General features: G+C 30.2%; 1 protein-coding gene across 2 annotated transcripts; it reads right to left on the bottom strand.

The window, feature by feature from the left end:
* Window positions 1-1,771: 1,771 nt before the first annotated feature.
* LOC106445794 (actin-related protein 2/3 complex subunit 4) lies at window positions 1,772-4,298 on the bottom strand. Of its 2 annotated transcripts, none has more exons than XM_048778060.1 (10): window positions 4,152-4,298; window positions 3,852-3,966; window positions 3,639-3,732; window positions 3,451-3,516; window positions 3,112-3,164; window positions 2,980-3,007; window positions 2,808-2,882; window positions 2,570-2,674; window positions 2,188-2,281; window positions 1,772-1,960 (listed from the first exon to the last, which is right to left on the bottom strand). In XM_048778060.1, the coding sequence occupies exons 3-10, from the start codon at window positions 3,639-3,641 to the stop codon at window positions 1,794-1,796; spliced, it is 591 nt and encodes a 196-aa protein (XP_048634017.1). In that variant the 5' UTR covers window positions 3,642-3,732; window positions 3,852-3,966; window positions 4,152-4,298; the 3' UTR covers window positions 1,772-1,793. The 2 variants fall into 2 exon arrangements, with proteins under 2 accessions (XP_048634017.1, XP_013742881.1); XM_013887427.3 differs by having other exon boundaries at window positions 2,192-2,281; window positions 4,152-4,297.
* Between the last annotated feature and the right edge of the window lie 14,252 nt (window positions 4,299-18,550).

Genomic DNA, 18,550 nt, shown 5'->3' with positions numbered 1-18,550 from the left:
TGATAATATAAAATCTGAATCTTCTAAAACTGTGCACTATTTATTCCATATTTTGAATGAAAGTTTCTTCGCAAACATACCAAAATAAAAATTATTTTGGGACGTTGCAATTATACGTACACACAATATATGCCTCTTCATATTGAAGTTACTTTGTTCCCTCTCGTCCATCTCAAATTGGTGTGCGATCTTTTTTCCATGCCTGATGAATTCTCCCAAAGACGGTGGTATTATATTATAAAATCCGTTACTTATAAAATTATATAAGATTTAGTCCATATTTTGAATTTTCTTATGCCCGCATAGGGTGCGGACCGGTCACCTAGTTATATTTGAATACAAAAGCTGGTGGAAATTTTTTTTTAAAAAAAAAAACTAAAGAAAAGAGGCATAAATCATCTATTTCCGGGCAACTAAACGAAAATAAATAAATTCAAAACTAAAACTGAAATTAAGAAATATTCTAGAAAAGATAAGAGGAGAAGATGATTAGAATGAATTCAAACTTAGATGGATGCTTACAAGGAGACAATTAGACAAAATGGAAATATATCTCCATAAACCCAAACCCGGAAACCAGTGGCGAAGCCACATTAAACACTATGGGTGCAAGTGCACCCAATATATTTTAGATATTTGATTTTTTACATAGGACTTATAAGAAGGAAGTGGCTATTTGGTTAAGTTTGCACCTACAATTTTCATCCCATTCCCAAAAGTCCACAGATTGAAATCTATGGAATATTCAGAATCATGAACATCACAGCAAATATCATCGTCGGGTATTATGATCATAGAAAAGATTCTCCAATAACCTAGGTTCAAATCTTCCTATGCTATTTTTATTAGTTATTATGCACCTAGTTATAAGAAAAATCCTAGCTTCGCCCCTGCCGGAGACGACTCACTATTGCTGATTGAGCCACATAACCACAACTCTATAAACTAAACAAGAACCAAATAAATAAGCCGCAAGTGAGAACTGATCATCTGAAGTAACAATACAAGCATAGTAGAGGAAAATCAAACTCGAAAACACATCAGTGAAAGCACATGCACTGCACAAGCAGCCACCATTTCAACAGATCCTCGATCTGACATCTAATGTCAAACTCGACATATATCCCAACTCTCAAAATTATATTCTTCCATCAAAACATAAATTTTTTTTTCCAAACCGCAAAATAATCTCGTCCACCTATACGAAAAATTATATTTTTACATAAAAACTTTAAAATCGTATTTCCTTACCAAAATATAAAATACTAAATTTTATAAAAAAATCGCAATAATGTATTTCTTCATCAAAATTACATAATCAAAATGCTCATTCAAAATAATTAGTTGTAACTAATAAATAAATGTTATAGTTTTAAATTTGTAAATATAATTAAATTAAAAATAAAAGTTGTTGAATTGTTTTCTTATTAAACTATTCATGTACAACAATTGAGAAAATAAACCAAATTCAATTTAGATGTTTCATTTGGATTGATAAATAAACAGTTCCAAATATCGCTTAGATATACCATTTAAATAAATTATTTGGATAGAGATAAAAGATGGCCAAACGAATATCATTTAAAATTGATTTTATTTTTACTTGGTCGTAGAAACAACTTTTCTTGCTGTGACTGCATGCTAGAACAACTTCTATGATTAACGAACAGCCCATATTTTACAAGTATTGCGTAACATATACTACAATTACGAAGCCGATGGTTCAGTTGCGTAGGAGCAAAGGAAGTAGAGACAAAAAGAAAACAGAAAGTGTAGCAAGAGAAAAGAACTTATTATATGTGTAGATGAATTTGACCAAATAATGAGTGATTAATACAATGAGTGCTTACATTATAACAACTCAGTTGCTTTACATGAACTGTTTCAGAAACTCTGTAGCCACCAGTCTTCCTCTGGTGTTCACTGATATCTTCAACTCGCTTATTTCTTTCTCTATATCCTGCAATTTCAGTTACATTTCCAGTTTTAATCGGAGGAGTATGAGGAGATTAGCATGTTGGAGCATATCATCAAAGTAACTAATTTCTTTTTGATTCTTGTAGAAACATTTTAAGTGTGAAGGCGGATACCTTGACCATGGCTAGGCCAACTATTCCGAATACTACTTCCCATTGTTACTACCGTGAAAAAAGACACAAGGTAAACACAATAGGTTTGGAGAAAGACTTGCCTCCATAAACTGAATAATGAAATCGATTAGCTTCTGTTTCTGCATCTCTTCGCAGTGGTAGTTTGTTATAAGAAAGCTAATGTCATATCCCTGTTCAAAAGACCAACAAGGAAACCAAATTGAATTGGATCAGGGAATAAACTATTCACATAATAAAAAGTAACCATCTGATCTAAGTAAAGGCATTTCCACAGAGTGAGATGATTGATGATTTGTAAAATGAAGTTCCCAATCCTGTGTGCGTTATATATATATAAACCAATCAGTGATGCGTTTGCCATACTAAATAAATTACAGAAAATGGAATGCATTAGAGCTGGAAGATAAAACATAGTGGCACACAAGAGTAGCTACGTTTAAATTAAGAAGATGGTCTACCTGCACTGGCTTCCTCCTCAGTACTTGAAAAGCTTCTGCCCTCATGGACAAGAATCTAAGGAACTTTTTGGTTAGTATGTTTTCAAGTTCATCCGCTTGTTTGACCTGCAAATTCAAGAACAGGTACTTTTAACAACAGGACGTTTGAGTCATGACACATGAAAGACGTTATCGAAGGAGAGTGAGTGAAAGGAAACAGTGAAAAACAATATAAAGCTAAGGCAAGATCAACAATTACCTTGAGGCTTATCCGGAGTGAATTTATAGATGTTTCTATTAAGCACTTTTCAGCCTCATTACGGCATATCAAAACCTGTAAAATTCAAAACATAAAAAATTTAGCAGCCAGTTACAGAACCTAGTATATAGACAGAATGCCAAACTGAGAGGGAAAGAAATAAACTACTTACAGGATTTAGCAAAAGTTCTGGGCTCGTCCTACAAAAAAAAAACATGACGATAATAAGATTCCACTAGTTCAAATCACAATGGCACAAGAGCATCCATTCTCAGATGCATGTTTTTGAAACAAGCTTACATACTTTAGTTCAACCTCTGGTTTATTATGCCTTTCAACTTCTTGACAAGGAAAGTTCTGCAAGTAGAGAAATATATACCATGCAAGTTAAAACTGAATCTTACAAGGACTTCACATGGCCCCAGGAACAAAAAGTGCATAGTTTACGACATTCGTCACCAAAATTGCGAGAGTAAAAGTGAACGATGGTGCATATCATGTAAATAAGGTAAACATGAAAGTAAGAAAAACACTAGAGGTCAAACATGGATGGGGGAGAAGGGAAACAAAGAGTCTTTTACTGTTTCCTTAACCATACAGATGGACCTATGCAGTGATACTTTTGAGCGGAAATGGTTTGTACCTGTAAGCACATGGCTGCCTCGAGGGTATTCTTTATGCAGGCTAGATAGAGCCGTAATGGATTTGCCTGGAACATCAAAGACCCAACAGAAGAGCAACAAGTAAGAGAAGAATAAAAAGTTATCGCAGAAGGGTTCAAAATTCCTTATAATTAATAGTGATGTAGTTTATCTAGGTAGAGAGTCTTACCATGTTAAGGTGCCTCTTAGAAATGATGTTCTTCTACTTAAGACTTGCACTAAAATTAGGAATTTATCTTTGCCTTTTGATGAATCGTTAAGCCCTGAGGAAAGAAAAGGGTAACACAAACACAAACAAAAAAAGCAAATTTTAGCATCAGGGTACTCACATTCAACACTAAACAATCAACAAGAAAGCATCTTTAGGACCAAGAAAGCTAACCTGATAAGAAGAGAACAAAACAAGGGGCAAGCAACTCAGCAAAGCCAATTAAGCACACTGTCTCTCTCTATGATCGAAGAAAGCTTAGCGAGCTTGGAAGAGAAACAACAAAACCCTAGATCAACATAAGTAAAATTGCAGATAAGTCCCAGATCTTTGATCTGATTACGAATTCAATTAAGCAAAATATCAGAAACTGAGAAACCCAACAAAAAAAAAAAAACAATCAGCCTCTAGAGATCGGAAAACGAATCTATTGAATTGAATCAAGAGCAAAGGTGATGCCATGCCATTGCATACCTTGGAGACTCGCGAGAGAAGAGAAGAGAGATCGAAAGGGGGAATCAGATTTAGAAATCGACGCTGTAGCTCACAAGATTGATGATGCTACAAGCGAACGAATTATTCATTTTGTTGTATTTCTTCTCAGTGTTTTTCAAAACCGGATCCGACCGGTTCTACCGTGACGTTGGTGCACACCCGGTCCGGTTACACTCTTAAACCGCAATGTTCAACACCGCCGGCCCGGATGGAACCGCTCTGATGGGCAAACCCGGTTTATCATTTTTTTGCTATATTTTTTTTGGCAAACCTATCCTTTAAATATTATTTTGAAAATCAAATTTTCAAAATTGCTAATATAAGTATATCTTATTGCGATAAATTTAAAATACCATACGTGTGATTTTAAATTTGTGAAAATGATAAATTCCCCAAAAATATCCAACACATATTTTTATTTAAAAAAACACACACAACAAATAAAATTGAACAAAATATATTTTATCTTATTATATAAAGTTTAATTCTTCGAAGTTGCTAATTAACATGATCACAACATGCATCAATAAAAAAATTAAGATTGTGACATGTGTCAGAGAAAATGATACAAATATTTTTCTGTTAATGATTTAAAAGAGATTTAGAAAAGAACAATTATTATCAAAAAAAATAATTACGGTTTCTTTTTAGGCTTTTAGAAAAATAAAAGAACTATTACAATATTTTATAAATACAATTTTCGTAGGATTTTACAAAAAAATAAAACCTACTAATTATTTATTTCCAGTCAACATGAAATGGTTTTTTTAATAATATTTTTACAATTCATTTTTAATATCACTCTTATTTTTACAATTTATCTTTGTTCAAGACATATGTATTCCTACTCTACATATATAAATAAATAAATATTAAAAACCCTATTTAAAAATGTGAAACTTATTTTTCTAAATTTTTTTGAACAGTTAAAAAATGGAATTTTTCACATTTCTTTTTCCAAAAATATTTTTAAAGTTAATATTTTAAATTTTGTACTCTAAATCTTAAATTCTAAACTCTAAATGTATATTATTTAACCATAAAGATACAAATGTATTTAGTTTTTTAATGAAGCATATTTTGATCATTTTGACCTTGAGAATTATTTTGTGATAAAAACGTTTTGTGCTATCTTAGAGTATTTTCCTTTGGAAAACGCACCTTGATTTTTTTCTTTTTGAAAACTACACTTATATGTAAAAAGACAGTCTATCGTGATTTTAATATAAACTAAAATTTTAAATAAATTTAATTTCAACATTATTTAAGTTTCAAAAAGGTAGAGCATCCCTATGATGGCAAAGTTTCTGGAAGTGTACCTAACACCATATTATAATAATGTAAATAAATTATGTAGCTAAAAGTTAAATAGAAATAATTTGAAGAAAGTATTACATAGAGGGTCACTTTTAAAGTTTATAATAATACTCTAGGACACTTTGCACTCCTCAGACTTTTTTTTCTCAATTTAAGCACCTTTTAGTTTATATTTATAGTTGAAACAAAGCCAAAACTGTAACTAATAGATTCCACATTCTATTTCTTAACGTTTTCTTTCTCAACTTTCTTTGTTTTCTTTTCTTTCACCAGATTTTTAAAATGCTTAAGTTTTTGGCGAGAATCATTACGGGTCTAAATAGACGACAAATTTACTCGGCATCTTAAGGTAAGAGACAGTGCAATTGACATGATACATCTTACCTCATCTGTGATTTTCAAGCTTGACATGATCTAATTCTTATTCAAAGGTTTCATTTGTACTCATCAATCCGGTGTTTTCTCGGTTGATACAACTAAACCTAAAGAATTCGTATCTAACTTAGATCTGTAAAGTTTCACCTAAAATGACTAAAAAGTGATGAAAACGAGTGAAATCTGGGAAAAGATGGAGGCGGCCATCTTTTGAGCATGATAAATCGCAGGTAGGTTACAAGGAAGGAGATGATGGCAAAATTATAAGTTTGCCCGTCATTAAACAGAAATAGAAAAATAAACGAAAACAAAATATTAGGGGGTTCGAAGCCGGTTTGTTGAACTAAAATGTAACTACTTACTGTCTGAGCTGAAGAGGCATATTCTTCACTTTTACATATTATATATTTATCGATATACATACACGTAAAAGCTCAAAACCTAGACCTGATTTTCAATTAACTCGCTATGCCTATGCCAACCGACCGACTCACGCCTTTATTTGTACACACCCAATTAAATTATTTGAAATCATGTTTTCTAGTCATTAACAATTTAATTAGGCATGGATATTCATTTTTCAGATCTGATTCCCATCGGTTTCTTTCAAGTTTGGGTCCTTTGGATCCTAAATATTTGAACCCAACTACATATTTTTTTGGGTTCACGTTTGGATCAGTTCCGTTCGGTTATAGGTCAATTCAGATCTATAATTAAAATATCTATAATTTCCAGGTGTGTAATAGATCCGGATCGGGTAGGCTATTAAGAATTCAAAAGACATTAAATATCCAAATCTCATCAAAATTTAGTCAAATATGTCATATTTGTGGACATTTTTTTTGTAAATCAGTGTAGATGTGGATATCCGGTGTACATGTGGACAGCCCGAACATAGTTTCCAAGTTGATAATAAAACATGCGTACATGTAATTGTTATTTGAAAGTATATATGTAAAATAATGGACATCTATTTTATTAGTCTTCTACTTCTACGGTCTCTTTTCTTAACTACTTAACATATGTTTTTAAACATACGGTAACGATATTCACATGTTACATAAGATAAAACTTCAAGCCATTCTAAACATAAGAGCAACTTATAGAAAAATCATTAACAGTTTAATTATGTGAAAACCATGTTTACTAGTCTTTAACAATTTAATATAATTTCAGCATTCGGTTTTTGGATATGTTTTGAGAGTGGGAAAAGTATTTTGTAGTTTTAGCTAAAATAAAAATTAATTTTACTTTTACGCTCAAATTGGGTTACTGCTTAAGTTTCAAAATAAAATTTATGGTTCTGCCAAAAAAAAATGGTTTTAATGAAATTTTCTTACATTGAGTACATGAATCATTGGACAAATTAACCGGTGTACATGTGGAATCATTGTACATCTGGATAATGATTTTTTTGTGTACATGATTTTCAAATAATTAAATTGGTAATGTCTAGTAATAGATAATGTCTAGTTATTATGGATATATGGTTGTGTACATGGTTTTCGACGATCAATACGGATTTACTTTTGAGTGTTTTTGGATTTTCGTATAGATAATATCCAATGTTTGTGGGTGAAATACAAAAAGTTATTGCAGTGTATTTGGTTATTGTACATATAAATGCATTACAATAAACTATACAATACTATTCTATTTGTATACATAAATAGAACAATTTATATGAATACAACATATAAAACATGAAAAAGAGAAAGAGATAGAGTTAAGAAAAACAAAGTGTTCTAGGAGCAGAAAATGTCTTATTACGTAATAAAAATTCAAAATGTGGCTTAGAGTGTAAACAACTCTATTTTGAACTATTAACAAACTAACACTTTGTTTAGTAGTCTATTCCCCTTTGAAAAATAAAATATTACACTAAGAGTTACTTTTTAACTTTGTTATTACAATATGGATCACTTATTGCTACTAATGTTTGAAATGGATGTACTGAATAAATGCAGTAATAAGTTTGTGTTTGAAGGGCATTATGCCTTGCCAGAAGACACGTTGTCATCTGCTATTGGGCTAGCAAGAGAGTGGAGTACATAGGTTAAGAAGAAAGAGTCGCTACTCAGGAGCATAAAAGCACCAGTTGAGACTCCAATGCCTCCAGATGCTTTAGTAGTTAAGTCTGATACTGCCTGGTCAATTCAACATGAAGCTGGAGGGATGGGTTAGATCATCTTCTGTACATAACAGATTTGACACTTCAAAAAGAGAGTCAATTGGGTGGGATTGGTGCTGATGGCTGAAGGTATCGCGATGAGAGAATCGGTTAGATCTTGCACAGAAATGGGACTGGAGATAGTGTAGTTTGAATCCAACTGTTCGCACCTCATCAAGGCTCTCAACTCAGGTCCCCTTGTCCGGGAGCTATATGGGGGGGGGGGGGATGGCAGACATATTATAATTGGTAGTTAGCTTTGAGTTTATAAGTTTTTCTTGGAAACCTCGGGAGAGGAACTCCGTAGCTGATAAATTGGAAAAATATGCATTGATTGTACCATAAACCTTGGTTGCTGGTGTGGATGTTAATGCTCCCAGTTAACCATTTTAATTGAATTTAAGAATGTTGCACAAAAAATAATGCATATCATTTAATATGCAGATCAAACTGCATTTATTCTGCATTCATGTTTGTAAATGTAGAACAAACAAAATAAAGAATATAAATTGATATGTATGCATATTAATATTTGCATGTCAATAATTGTTCTACATGTCAATATTTGCATGTCAATAATGCAGATGATTTAATATGCAGATCAAACTGCATTTATTCTGCATTCATATTTGTAAATGTAGAACAAAGAAAATAAAATAATATAAACTGATATGTAAGCATATTAGTATTTGCATGTCAATAATTGTTCTATATGTCCAAAGGAAAAAAGAGATGTCGTGAAGTAGATAGTCAATCTCTGCTTTGGCTATTTTTTAATTAGCTAAATACTTTTCTTTTTGTGTGCACTATTAGTTAAATACATTTTATGATTAGGTTAATTTGTATAATATACATAAAAGGAAAGGAAATTAAATAAATAACCATAAGGACTGGATGTTAAATGTATTCATTTGTTAATACAATATTTTCCTTCCCGCAAGTGAATGTGTAATACATGCATTAGAGAATTTTCCAATAATAGATTATATAATATTATTCTATTTTTATACATAAATAGAACGGCTTATGTGAATACAAAATACAACATATAGACGTTAAAGAGAGAAGGAGATAGAGTTTAAAAAAAAAGTGTCCTAGCAGAACAAAGTGTCTTATAACGTAATAAAAACTTAGAATGTGATTCAGAGTAAAAAAACCTCTACTTTAATCACTAACAAGCTATCACTTTGCTTTGTAATCTCTTTCCATTTGAAAAAAAAAATATTACACTAAAAGTCATTTTATAGCATTGTTATTACACTATGGATCACTTATTGCTACTAAAGTTTGGAATTGTTGTCCAAAATAAATGCAGATTAATTGCAGATCATTTAATATGTAGATCAAAATGTATTTATTCTCCATTCATGTTTTTAAATGTAGAAAAGAAAATATAAATTGATATGTATGCAGATTAATATTTGTGTGTCAATAACTGTTCTAACATGTCCAAGAAAAAAGGAGTAGTCGTGAAACAGATAGTCAATCCATGCTTTAGCTCTTTTTTAATTAGTTAAATACCTTCTTTTTTTGTGTGCACTATTAGTTAAATATATTTTATGATTTGGTTAGTTAGTATAATATACATAAGAGAAAATGAGCTCGTGAAGGAGATAGTCAATCTCTGTTTGGACTCCCTTTTATTTAGTTACTAGGATAAGACCTGCGCCGTGCGCAGGGTAAATTTATATGAAAACTATTTAAGAAATATCGTATGAAAAAAAATTATATTATTGATCGAATTAATATATTTGGCTCTTAAACAATTTTTTTAAACTTTTTTTGTTAATTACATGATTTGTTTACTAATGAACTGATCTCATTATTAAAAATATTTTAGGTTAAAAAATTATTTATCGCATAAAAACCTAACGTTTAGGCCGAAGAATCTCATGCGTACTATTTGGTTACAATGAAACTATGTCAGGTCGGTTTTATATCATGATTTAGCAATTTAAAAGATAATTATGGTTATGAAAAGTTTACGTTCACGTGTCAATCCTATCTATCTTCGATAGTTTTCTCTTTTTTGTGTCATTTTGGTTATTACTCGATATAAATATTGATTTTTGAGTTTATTCTCATTTCTTTCTTTTATTTTGGACTGAGATTTAGAAAATGTTTAAGATTCAAAATTATTAAAAAGATACATATTTAGGCTAAGATCTGCGTCTTGTACAGAATAAATACTTATTTTATATTTTCTACATATTATGAAATAATAAAATAATAATTATATATTAAATAACTAAGAAATCAGTTACTATTATGTAATAAATTGGCTTGCACATGTAAATCAAATGATCGCTCTTGTTTATTCGCAATCATTTTAGAATAAATAAATTAAAACAATCAATCTTATCTATCGTATATGATAAATAAATTAAATTTAAACGATATGAAGTATATATATATATATTAACATAAACACCTATTAAAATAAAATTATTTATTTATATGATTTTATTATCACTGTATCTTATTATAGAAAATAATTTAAACATTGATCACAAAAGTTTATGTGAGACTTTTAACAGTTTTAGTAATTTATACTCGTTTTGAAAAATTCAAAATACAACATATAGAAAAAAATCTAAATTTTTAATATATGATTAATGTAATTGTGTAATTTATTTTAATAGTAAATAATTAAACAAAAATGATAGAAATCATACATATTATTAGCAAATCTTCATTATTTAAAATCATTAATTACTATATATATCATAATCACATTAGGTAATCAAAAATGATAGAAATCATACATATTATTAGCAAATCCGTAGGTTTTATTTAAGGAAATAATATATAATAAATATCAACATTTCTTTAGTTAATATCATATGATATCATATAGTTGGTATTAAATGTTTCTAGTGAGATCTAAAAATCAAATTGGACCAACATTTTTTCAATTTTAATGTGAGGCTGACACGTAGGACTAATTAACTACCTAATTGATTGACACATAAGCAAGTGGTCTTTTTTAATTATTACAAAATTGAGGTTACATCTTTTAAAATGTTCCTCAATTAATATATAGGGGATATACATTTTTTTTGTGCACTATTAGTGAAATACATTTTATGCTTGGGTTAACTGGAATAATATATATAGGAAAAATGAAATTAAATAAATAATCATAAGGATTAAATGTGACATGTATTCATTTGTTAAGACAATATTCTCCTTCCCGCAAGTGAATGTGTAATACATGCATTACAGAATTTTTCCGACAATAGACTATACAGTACTATTCTATTTGTATACATAAATAGAACGGTTTATGTGAACACAACATATAAAACATGAAGAGAGGGATATAGAGTTAAAAAAAAAACAAAGTGTTCTAGGAGCAGAAAATTGTCCTATTACGTAATAAAAACTCGGAATGTGACTTAGAGTGTACAAAACTCTATGTTGAGCCACTAACAAGCTAACACTTTGCTTAGTAGCCTCTTCCCCTTTGAAAATAAAATATTACACTAAGAGTCACTTTATAACTTTGTTATTACAATATGGATCACTTATTGCTACTAATGTTTGAAATGAATGTGCAAAATAAATGCAGTAATAAGTTTGTGTTTGAAGGGCATTCCTCATTAGAAAACATGTTGTCATCGGCTATTGGGCTAGCAAGAGAGTGGAGTACAGAGGTTAAGAAGAAAGAGTCGCTACCCAGGAGCATAAAGACACCAGTTGAGACTCCAATGCCTCCAGAAGCTTTAGTGGTCAAGTCCGATGCTGCCTGGTCAATTCAACATGAAGCTGGAGGGCTGTTTGGGTCATCTTCTCCACATAAGAGATTTGAAACTTCAAAATGAGAGTTAACTGGGTGGGATCGGTGCTGATTGTTGAAGGTATAGCGACGAGAGAAGCATTTAGAGCTTGCGCAGAAATGAGACTGAAGATGGTGAAGTTTGAATCCGAATGTTCGCAGCTCATCAAGGCTCTCAACGCAGGTCCCCCTGTCAGAGAGCTATATGGAGCGATTGCAGACATATTATCTTGGCAGTTAGGTTTGAGTTTGTAAGGTTTTTTTTGATACCTAGGGAGAGGAATTCCGTAGCTGATAAATTGGCAAAATATGCATTGATTGTATCAGAAACCTTAGTTGCTGGTGTGGCTGTTAATGCTCTCAACTAACCTTTTCAATTGAATTTAAGAATGTTGCTAAAAAATGCAGATCATTTAATATGCAAATCAAACTGTATTTATAAATTACATTAAGAGGCAATTTATGATTTTGTTACTATAGTATGTGTCACTTATTGCTACTAAGGTTTGGAATGAATGTGCATAATAAATGCACATAATTTAATATGCAGATCAAACTACATTTATTCTCCATTCATGTTTTTAAATGGAGAACAAAAAAAAATAAAAATACATAAATTGAGATTTATGCATATTAGTATTTTGTTATTAATTGTTCTGCAAGTCCAAAGAGAAAATGAGCTGTCGTGAAGCATATAACAAATCCCTACTTTGATTCTTTTTTAATTAGTTAAATACCTTTGTTTTTTTTGTGTGTGCACTATTAACATTTTATGCTCGGATTAATTAGTATAATATATATAAGAGAAAATAAAATTAAATAAATAACCATAAGGATTAGATGTGACAAGTATTCATTTGTTAAGACATTATTCTCCTTTCAGCAAGTGAATGTGTTATACATGCATTACAAAAAAAATTCGACAATAGACTAAACAATATTATTTTATTTTTATACATAAGTAGAACGGTTTATGTGAATACAAAATACAACATATAAAACGTGAAAGAGAGAAGGGAATAAAGTTAACTAAAAAAGTGTCCTAAAGCCATAAAGTGTGCTATAACGTAATAAAAACTTAGAATGTTACTTAGAGTGTAAAAAACTCTAATTTGAACCACTAACAAGCTAACACTTTGCTTACTAGTCTATTCCCTTTTAAAAATATATATATTATACTAAAAGTCACTTTATAACTTTGTTATTACACTTAGGGATGTTTAAACGGGTCAGGTGCCTGCGGGCCTATCAGGCAAGTTCTAAACGGGCAGCGCCCATACCCGTTTAATCCTACATATACAGTTCAACCAATCATCCCCTTTATTATACTCTTAGTATTTGCCTGTTAATAATTGTTCTGCATGTCCAAAGGAAAAAAGATATGTCGTGAAGCAGATAGTCAATCTTTGCTTTGACTATTTTTTAATTAGCTAAAAGCCTTTTTTTTGTACTATTAGTTAAATACATTTTATGCTTAGGTTAATTAGTATAATATATATATAGGAGAAACTGAAATTAAATATATAACCGTAAGGATTGGATGTGACAAGTATTCATTTGTTAAGACAATATTCTCATTCCCGCAAGTGAATGTGTAATACATGCATTACAAAACATTTCCAACAATAGACTGTACAATAATATTCTATTTGTATATATAAATAGAACGATGTATTTGAATATATCATATAAAACATGAAAAAGCAAAGGAGATGGAGTTAAAAAACAAAGTGTCCTAGTAGCATAAAGTGTCCTATAACGTAATAAAAACTCGGAATGTGACTCAGAGTGTAAAAAACTCTAATTCGAACCACTAACAAGCTAATACTTTGCTTAGTAGTCTCTTCCCCATTGAAAAAGAAAATATTACACTAAGAGTCACATTATGAATTTGTTATTACACTATGGGTCATTTATTGCTACTAAAGTTTGGAATGAATGTGCAGAATAAATTTAGATTAAATGCAGATCATTTATTCTGCATATCAAACTTCATTTATTCTTTATTCATGTTTTTAAATGCATAACAAATCAAATATAAGAATATAAATGGATCTGTATGCATATTAATACTTGTCTTTCAATAACTTTTAGCATATCCAAAGGAAAAATGAGCTGCCGTGAAGTATATACCCAATCTATGCTTTGGCTCTTTTTTAATTAGTTAAATACTTTTTTTGTTTTTGTGCACTATTAGTTAATTACCTTTTATACTTGTGTTAATTAGTATAATATACTTAAGAAAAATGAAATTAAATAAATAACCATAAGGATTGGATGTGGCAGATGTTCATTTGTTAAGACAACATTATCCTTCCCGCAAGAGAATGTGTAATACATGCATTATAGAACTTTTCACACAATATACTATACAATACTATTCTATTTGTATATATAAATAAAACAGTTTATGTGAATACATTATATAAAACATGAAAGAGAGAAGAAGATAAAGTTATAAAATCAAAGTGTCCTATGAGCAGAAAGTGTCATATAACGTAATAAAAACTCATAATGTGACTTACAGTGTAAACAACTCTAACTTGAACCATTAACAAGCTAACACTTTGTTTAGTAGTCTCTTCCCATTTGAAAAATAAAATATTACACTAAGAGGCATTTATGAATTTGTTACTACACTATGGATAACTTATTGCTACTAAGATTTGGAATGGATGTGAAGAGTAAATGCACATAATTTAATATGCAGATCAAACTGCATTTATTCTTCATTCATGTTTTTAAATGCAGAACAAAAATATATATATGTGTATATATATATATATATAACTTGATATTTATGCATATTAGTATTTTCCTGTCAATAACTATTATGCATGTCCAAAAGGAAAATGAGTTATCGTGAAACATATAGTCAATCTCTACTTTGACTCCTATTTAATTAGTTAAATACCTTTGTTTTTGTGTGTGCACTATTAGTTAAATACATTTTATGCTTAGATTAATTAGTATAATATATATAAGAGAAAACGAAATTAAATAAATAACCATAAGGATTAGATGTGACGGGTATTCATTTGTTAAGACAATATTCTCCTTCTCGCAAGTGAATGTGTAATACATGCATTACAAATTATTTTTCGACAATAGACTATACAACATTATTCTATTTTTATATATAAATATAACGGTTTATGAGAATACAAAATACAACATATAAAACGTGAAAGAGAGAAGGAGATAAAGTTAGAAAAAACAAAGTGTCCTAATAGCAAAAAATATTCTATAACGTAATAAATACTTAGGATGTGACTCAGAATGTAAAAAATTCTATTTTGAACTACTAACAAACTAACACTTTGCTTAGTAGTATATTCCCCTTTGAAAAGAATATATTATACTAAGAGTCACTTTATAATTTTATTATTACACTATGGATCATTTATTGCTATTAAGATTTGGAATAAATATGCAGAATAAATGCAGATTAAATGCAGATCAAACTGTATTTATTTTCCATTTATGTTGTTAAATGCATAACAAAAAAAATATAAAAAATATAAAATAATATGTATGCATATTAGTATTTGTATGTCAATAACTATTCTGCATGTTCAAAGAAACAATGAGATGTCGTGAAGTAGATAGTCAATATATGCTTTTGCTCCCTTTAATTTAGTTAAATATTATTTTGTGCACTATTAGTTAAATACATTTTATGCTTAGGTTAATTGGCGTAATATACATAAGAGAAAATGAAATTAAACAAATAACTATAAGGATTTAGATGTGACATGTATTCATTTATTAAGACAATATTCTCTTTTCCTAAAGTGAATGTTAAATACATGCATTACATAATTTTTCCGACAATAGACTTTGCAATACTATTATATTTTTATACATAAATAGAATGATTTATGTGAATACAAAATAAAACATACAAAACGTGAAAGAGAGAAGTAGATAGATGGAGAGAGGGAGGGACAGAGAGAAAGAGGGAGGGAGAGAGAAAGAGAGAGAGATGAATATTGTAAACTTACGTTTTTATTATATATATTTAATAAACACAATAAAACATAAAAAATTGATATCTCATTTGAATGGGAATATAAACTATATTATTTTAATTTATAATATAATACATATCTAAAAATTAGCTATAAAATTACATAACTAGTTGTCAAATAAAAATATTTTAAAAATAATTAGTTCTCTCCCAACTCCAGATAAGGTGAAACATTTCAAAGCCAGAGGTTCGAAGAGACAGTATGAACGGGCGATGGGACATATGCAAAAATCAGTCCAACAGATTTCTCGATCACAAGCTGTGGCGAGACAGAACAGCAAAAAGTGTGCCAAACATTTAGATGGTGCAAAGAAAATGCAAATCTAGAAAGCAGTCCAAGAAAATTTGCATGGCGTGTCTCTTGAGGTAATAGATGTCGAGGGTGATCCAACTGATGGGGCAAGAAAAGATAAAAGTACTGCCAGCACCAACAAAATTGCATCTAACGAGAAATGTTATGTCCCAAAAACTCTAACAAGAAAGGGTCATAAAGAGAGAAAGAAATCAGTACCTCCGCAAGCTCATGCCTCAAAGACACGTTCATCAAGAAGTAAGGCTAAAGAGAAAGGGATGAAGTCCAAACAATATTCAGGAAAAGCAAGTGGTAATTATATTCTACAATTTGTGTGATACATTTTGAGTTTGTAGTTGCTAATTGTTCAAACCAGCTTCATGTAACCACTGCTCATATTTGCATTGTACATGTCCATCAGGAGAACTTCTACGTGAAGATTGTATTGCACAAATAATATACAGGTTGCAGAATCTATGTCTAGGAGACGAAAGTAGAGAACAAGAGCAAAATTCACTTGCCATATACAGAGGAGATGGTGCAGTTGTTCCATATGAGATCAAGAGAGGAAAACCAAAGGTTAAAGTTTAACCCGATGATGAAACAACCTGGTTGTGGACGAAACTTCTGATGGGGAAAGGAGAAAAGAATGGGGATGAAGAGATGAATAAGAGCAAAGAGAAGCCGTGGGAAGTAGAGAGAAACGTTTTCCGAGGGAGGGTCGATTCATTTATGCCCGCATGCATCTTGTGCAAGGTAAATCTCCATCCGCATTTTAAGTATCAGCGGAATGGCTTATGTGCCTATTATTTATTCTCCTGTTGAATATGATCTAGTAGGCTTGTTTACAGGAGATAGACGTTTTTCTCCATGGAAGGGATCAGTGGTTGATTCAATCGTCAGAGTTTTCCTTACACAGAATGTCACAGATCACCTTTCAAGGTATATACTTTAAGAGAATGAGCATGTCAAAGAGAGTTCCAAAACATAGAAAATAGTTTGTGATGTTTTTATGATGCAGTTTTGCCTTGACTCCTTTTTAATTTGTTAAATACCTTTGTTTTTTTTTGTGCACTATTAGCTAAATACATTTTATGCTTGGATTAATTAATATAATATACATAAGAGAAAATGAAATTAAATAAATAACCATAAGGATTGGATGTGATATTCATTTGTTAAAACAATATTCTCCTTCCTGTAAAAGAATGTGTAATACATGCATTACAGATTTTTTCACACGATAGGATGGACTATACAATACTATTCTATTTGTATATATAAATAAAACAGTTTATATGAATACATTATATAAAACGTGAAAGAGAGAAGGAGATAGTTAAAAAATCAAAGTGTCTTATGAGCAGAAAGTGTCCTATAACGTAATAAAAACTCATAATGTGACTTACAGTGTAAACAACTCTAATTTGAACCATTAACAAGCTAACACTTTGCTTAGTTGTCTCTTCCCATTTGAAAAAGAAAATACTACACTAATATGCAATTTATGACTTTGTTACTACACTATGGATAACTTATTGCTACTAAGGTTTGGAATGGACGTGCAAAATAAATGCACATAATTTAATATGCAGATCAAACTACATTTATTCTCCATTCATATTTTTAAATGCAGAACAAAAATATATATATAAATTCATATTTATGCATATTAGTATTTTCCTATCAATAACTGTTCTGCATGTCCAACGAAAAAATGAGCTGTCGTGAAGCATATAGTCAATCCTTACTTTGACTCATTTTTAATTAGTTAAATACTTTTGTTTTTTTTGTGCACTATTATTAGTTAAATACATTTTATGCTTGGATTAATTAGTATAATATACATAAGATAAAATAAAATTAAATAAATAACCATAAGGATTAGATGTGATAGGTATTCATTTGTTAAGATAATATTCTCTTTTCTGCAAGTGAATGTGTAATACATGCATTACAAAAAAATTTCCGACAGTAGACTATGTGAATACAAAATACTACATATAAAATGTGAAAGAGAAAAGGAGATAAAGTTTGGATTGGGAATGTTGTCCCTGGCGTTCATCGATCTCATTTCTTAAATTTATTGTTGGGTGATACCCGGTTTTGGTAAAATAAACTGTATTGTTTGTTATGAACAAATATGAGCACTTCTGAACCATTTCTTGTTTGGTCCTAACTATTAACTTTTAAGCATAGGATTTCAGATTCTAGGGAAAGAAATTCATAATCGTTTCTATATTCTTTTCGAGATCAGCTATCAAAATATGTTTTTTTTGTCAGGATTTGGAGAATCCATTGGTAGAAATTGGTACTATTTGTATTTTCATTACCAAAATATTAAAACTTTTACATGGCTTGCAGAGATTTTAAATCTATTTATAGCGTAAACTATGTATTTATTTTGCACATTTCT

Source organism: Brassica napus, chromosome A4 (genome assembly GCF_020379485.1).
Source record: "Brassica napus cultivar Da-Ae chromosome A4, Da-Ae, whole genome shotgun sequence".
Taxonomy (NCBI): domain Eukaryota; kingdom Viridiplantae; phylum Streptophyta; class Magnoliopsida; order Brassicales; family Brassicaceae; genus Brassica; species Brassica napus.
The sequence above is the reverse complement of the archived record's forward strand: the minus strand, read 5'-3'. Positions and strand labels throughout refer to the sequence as shown.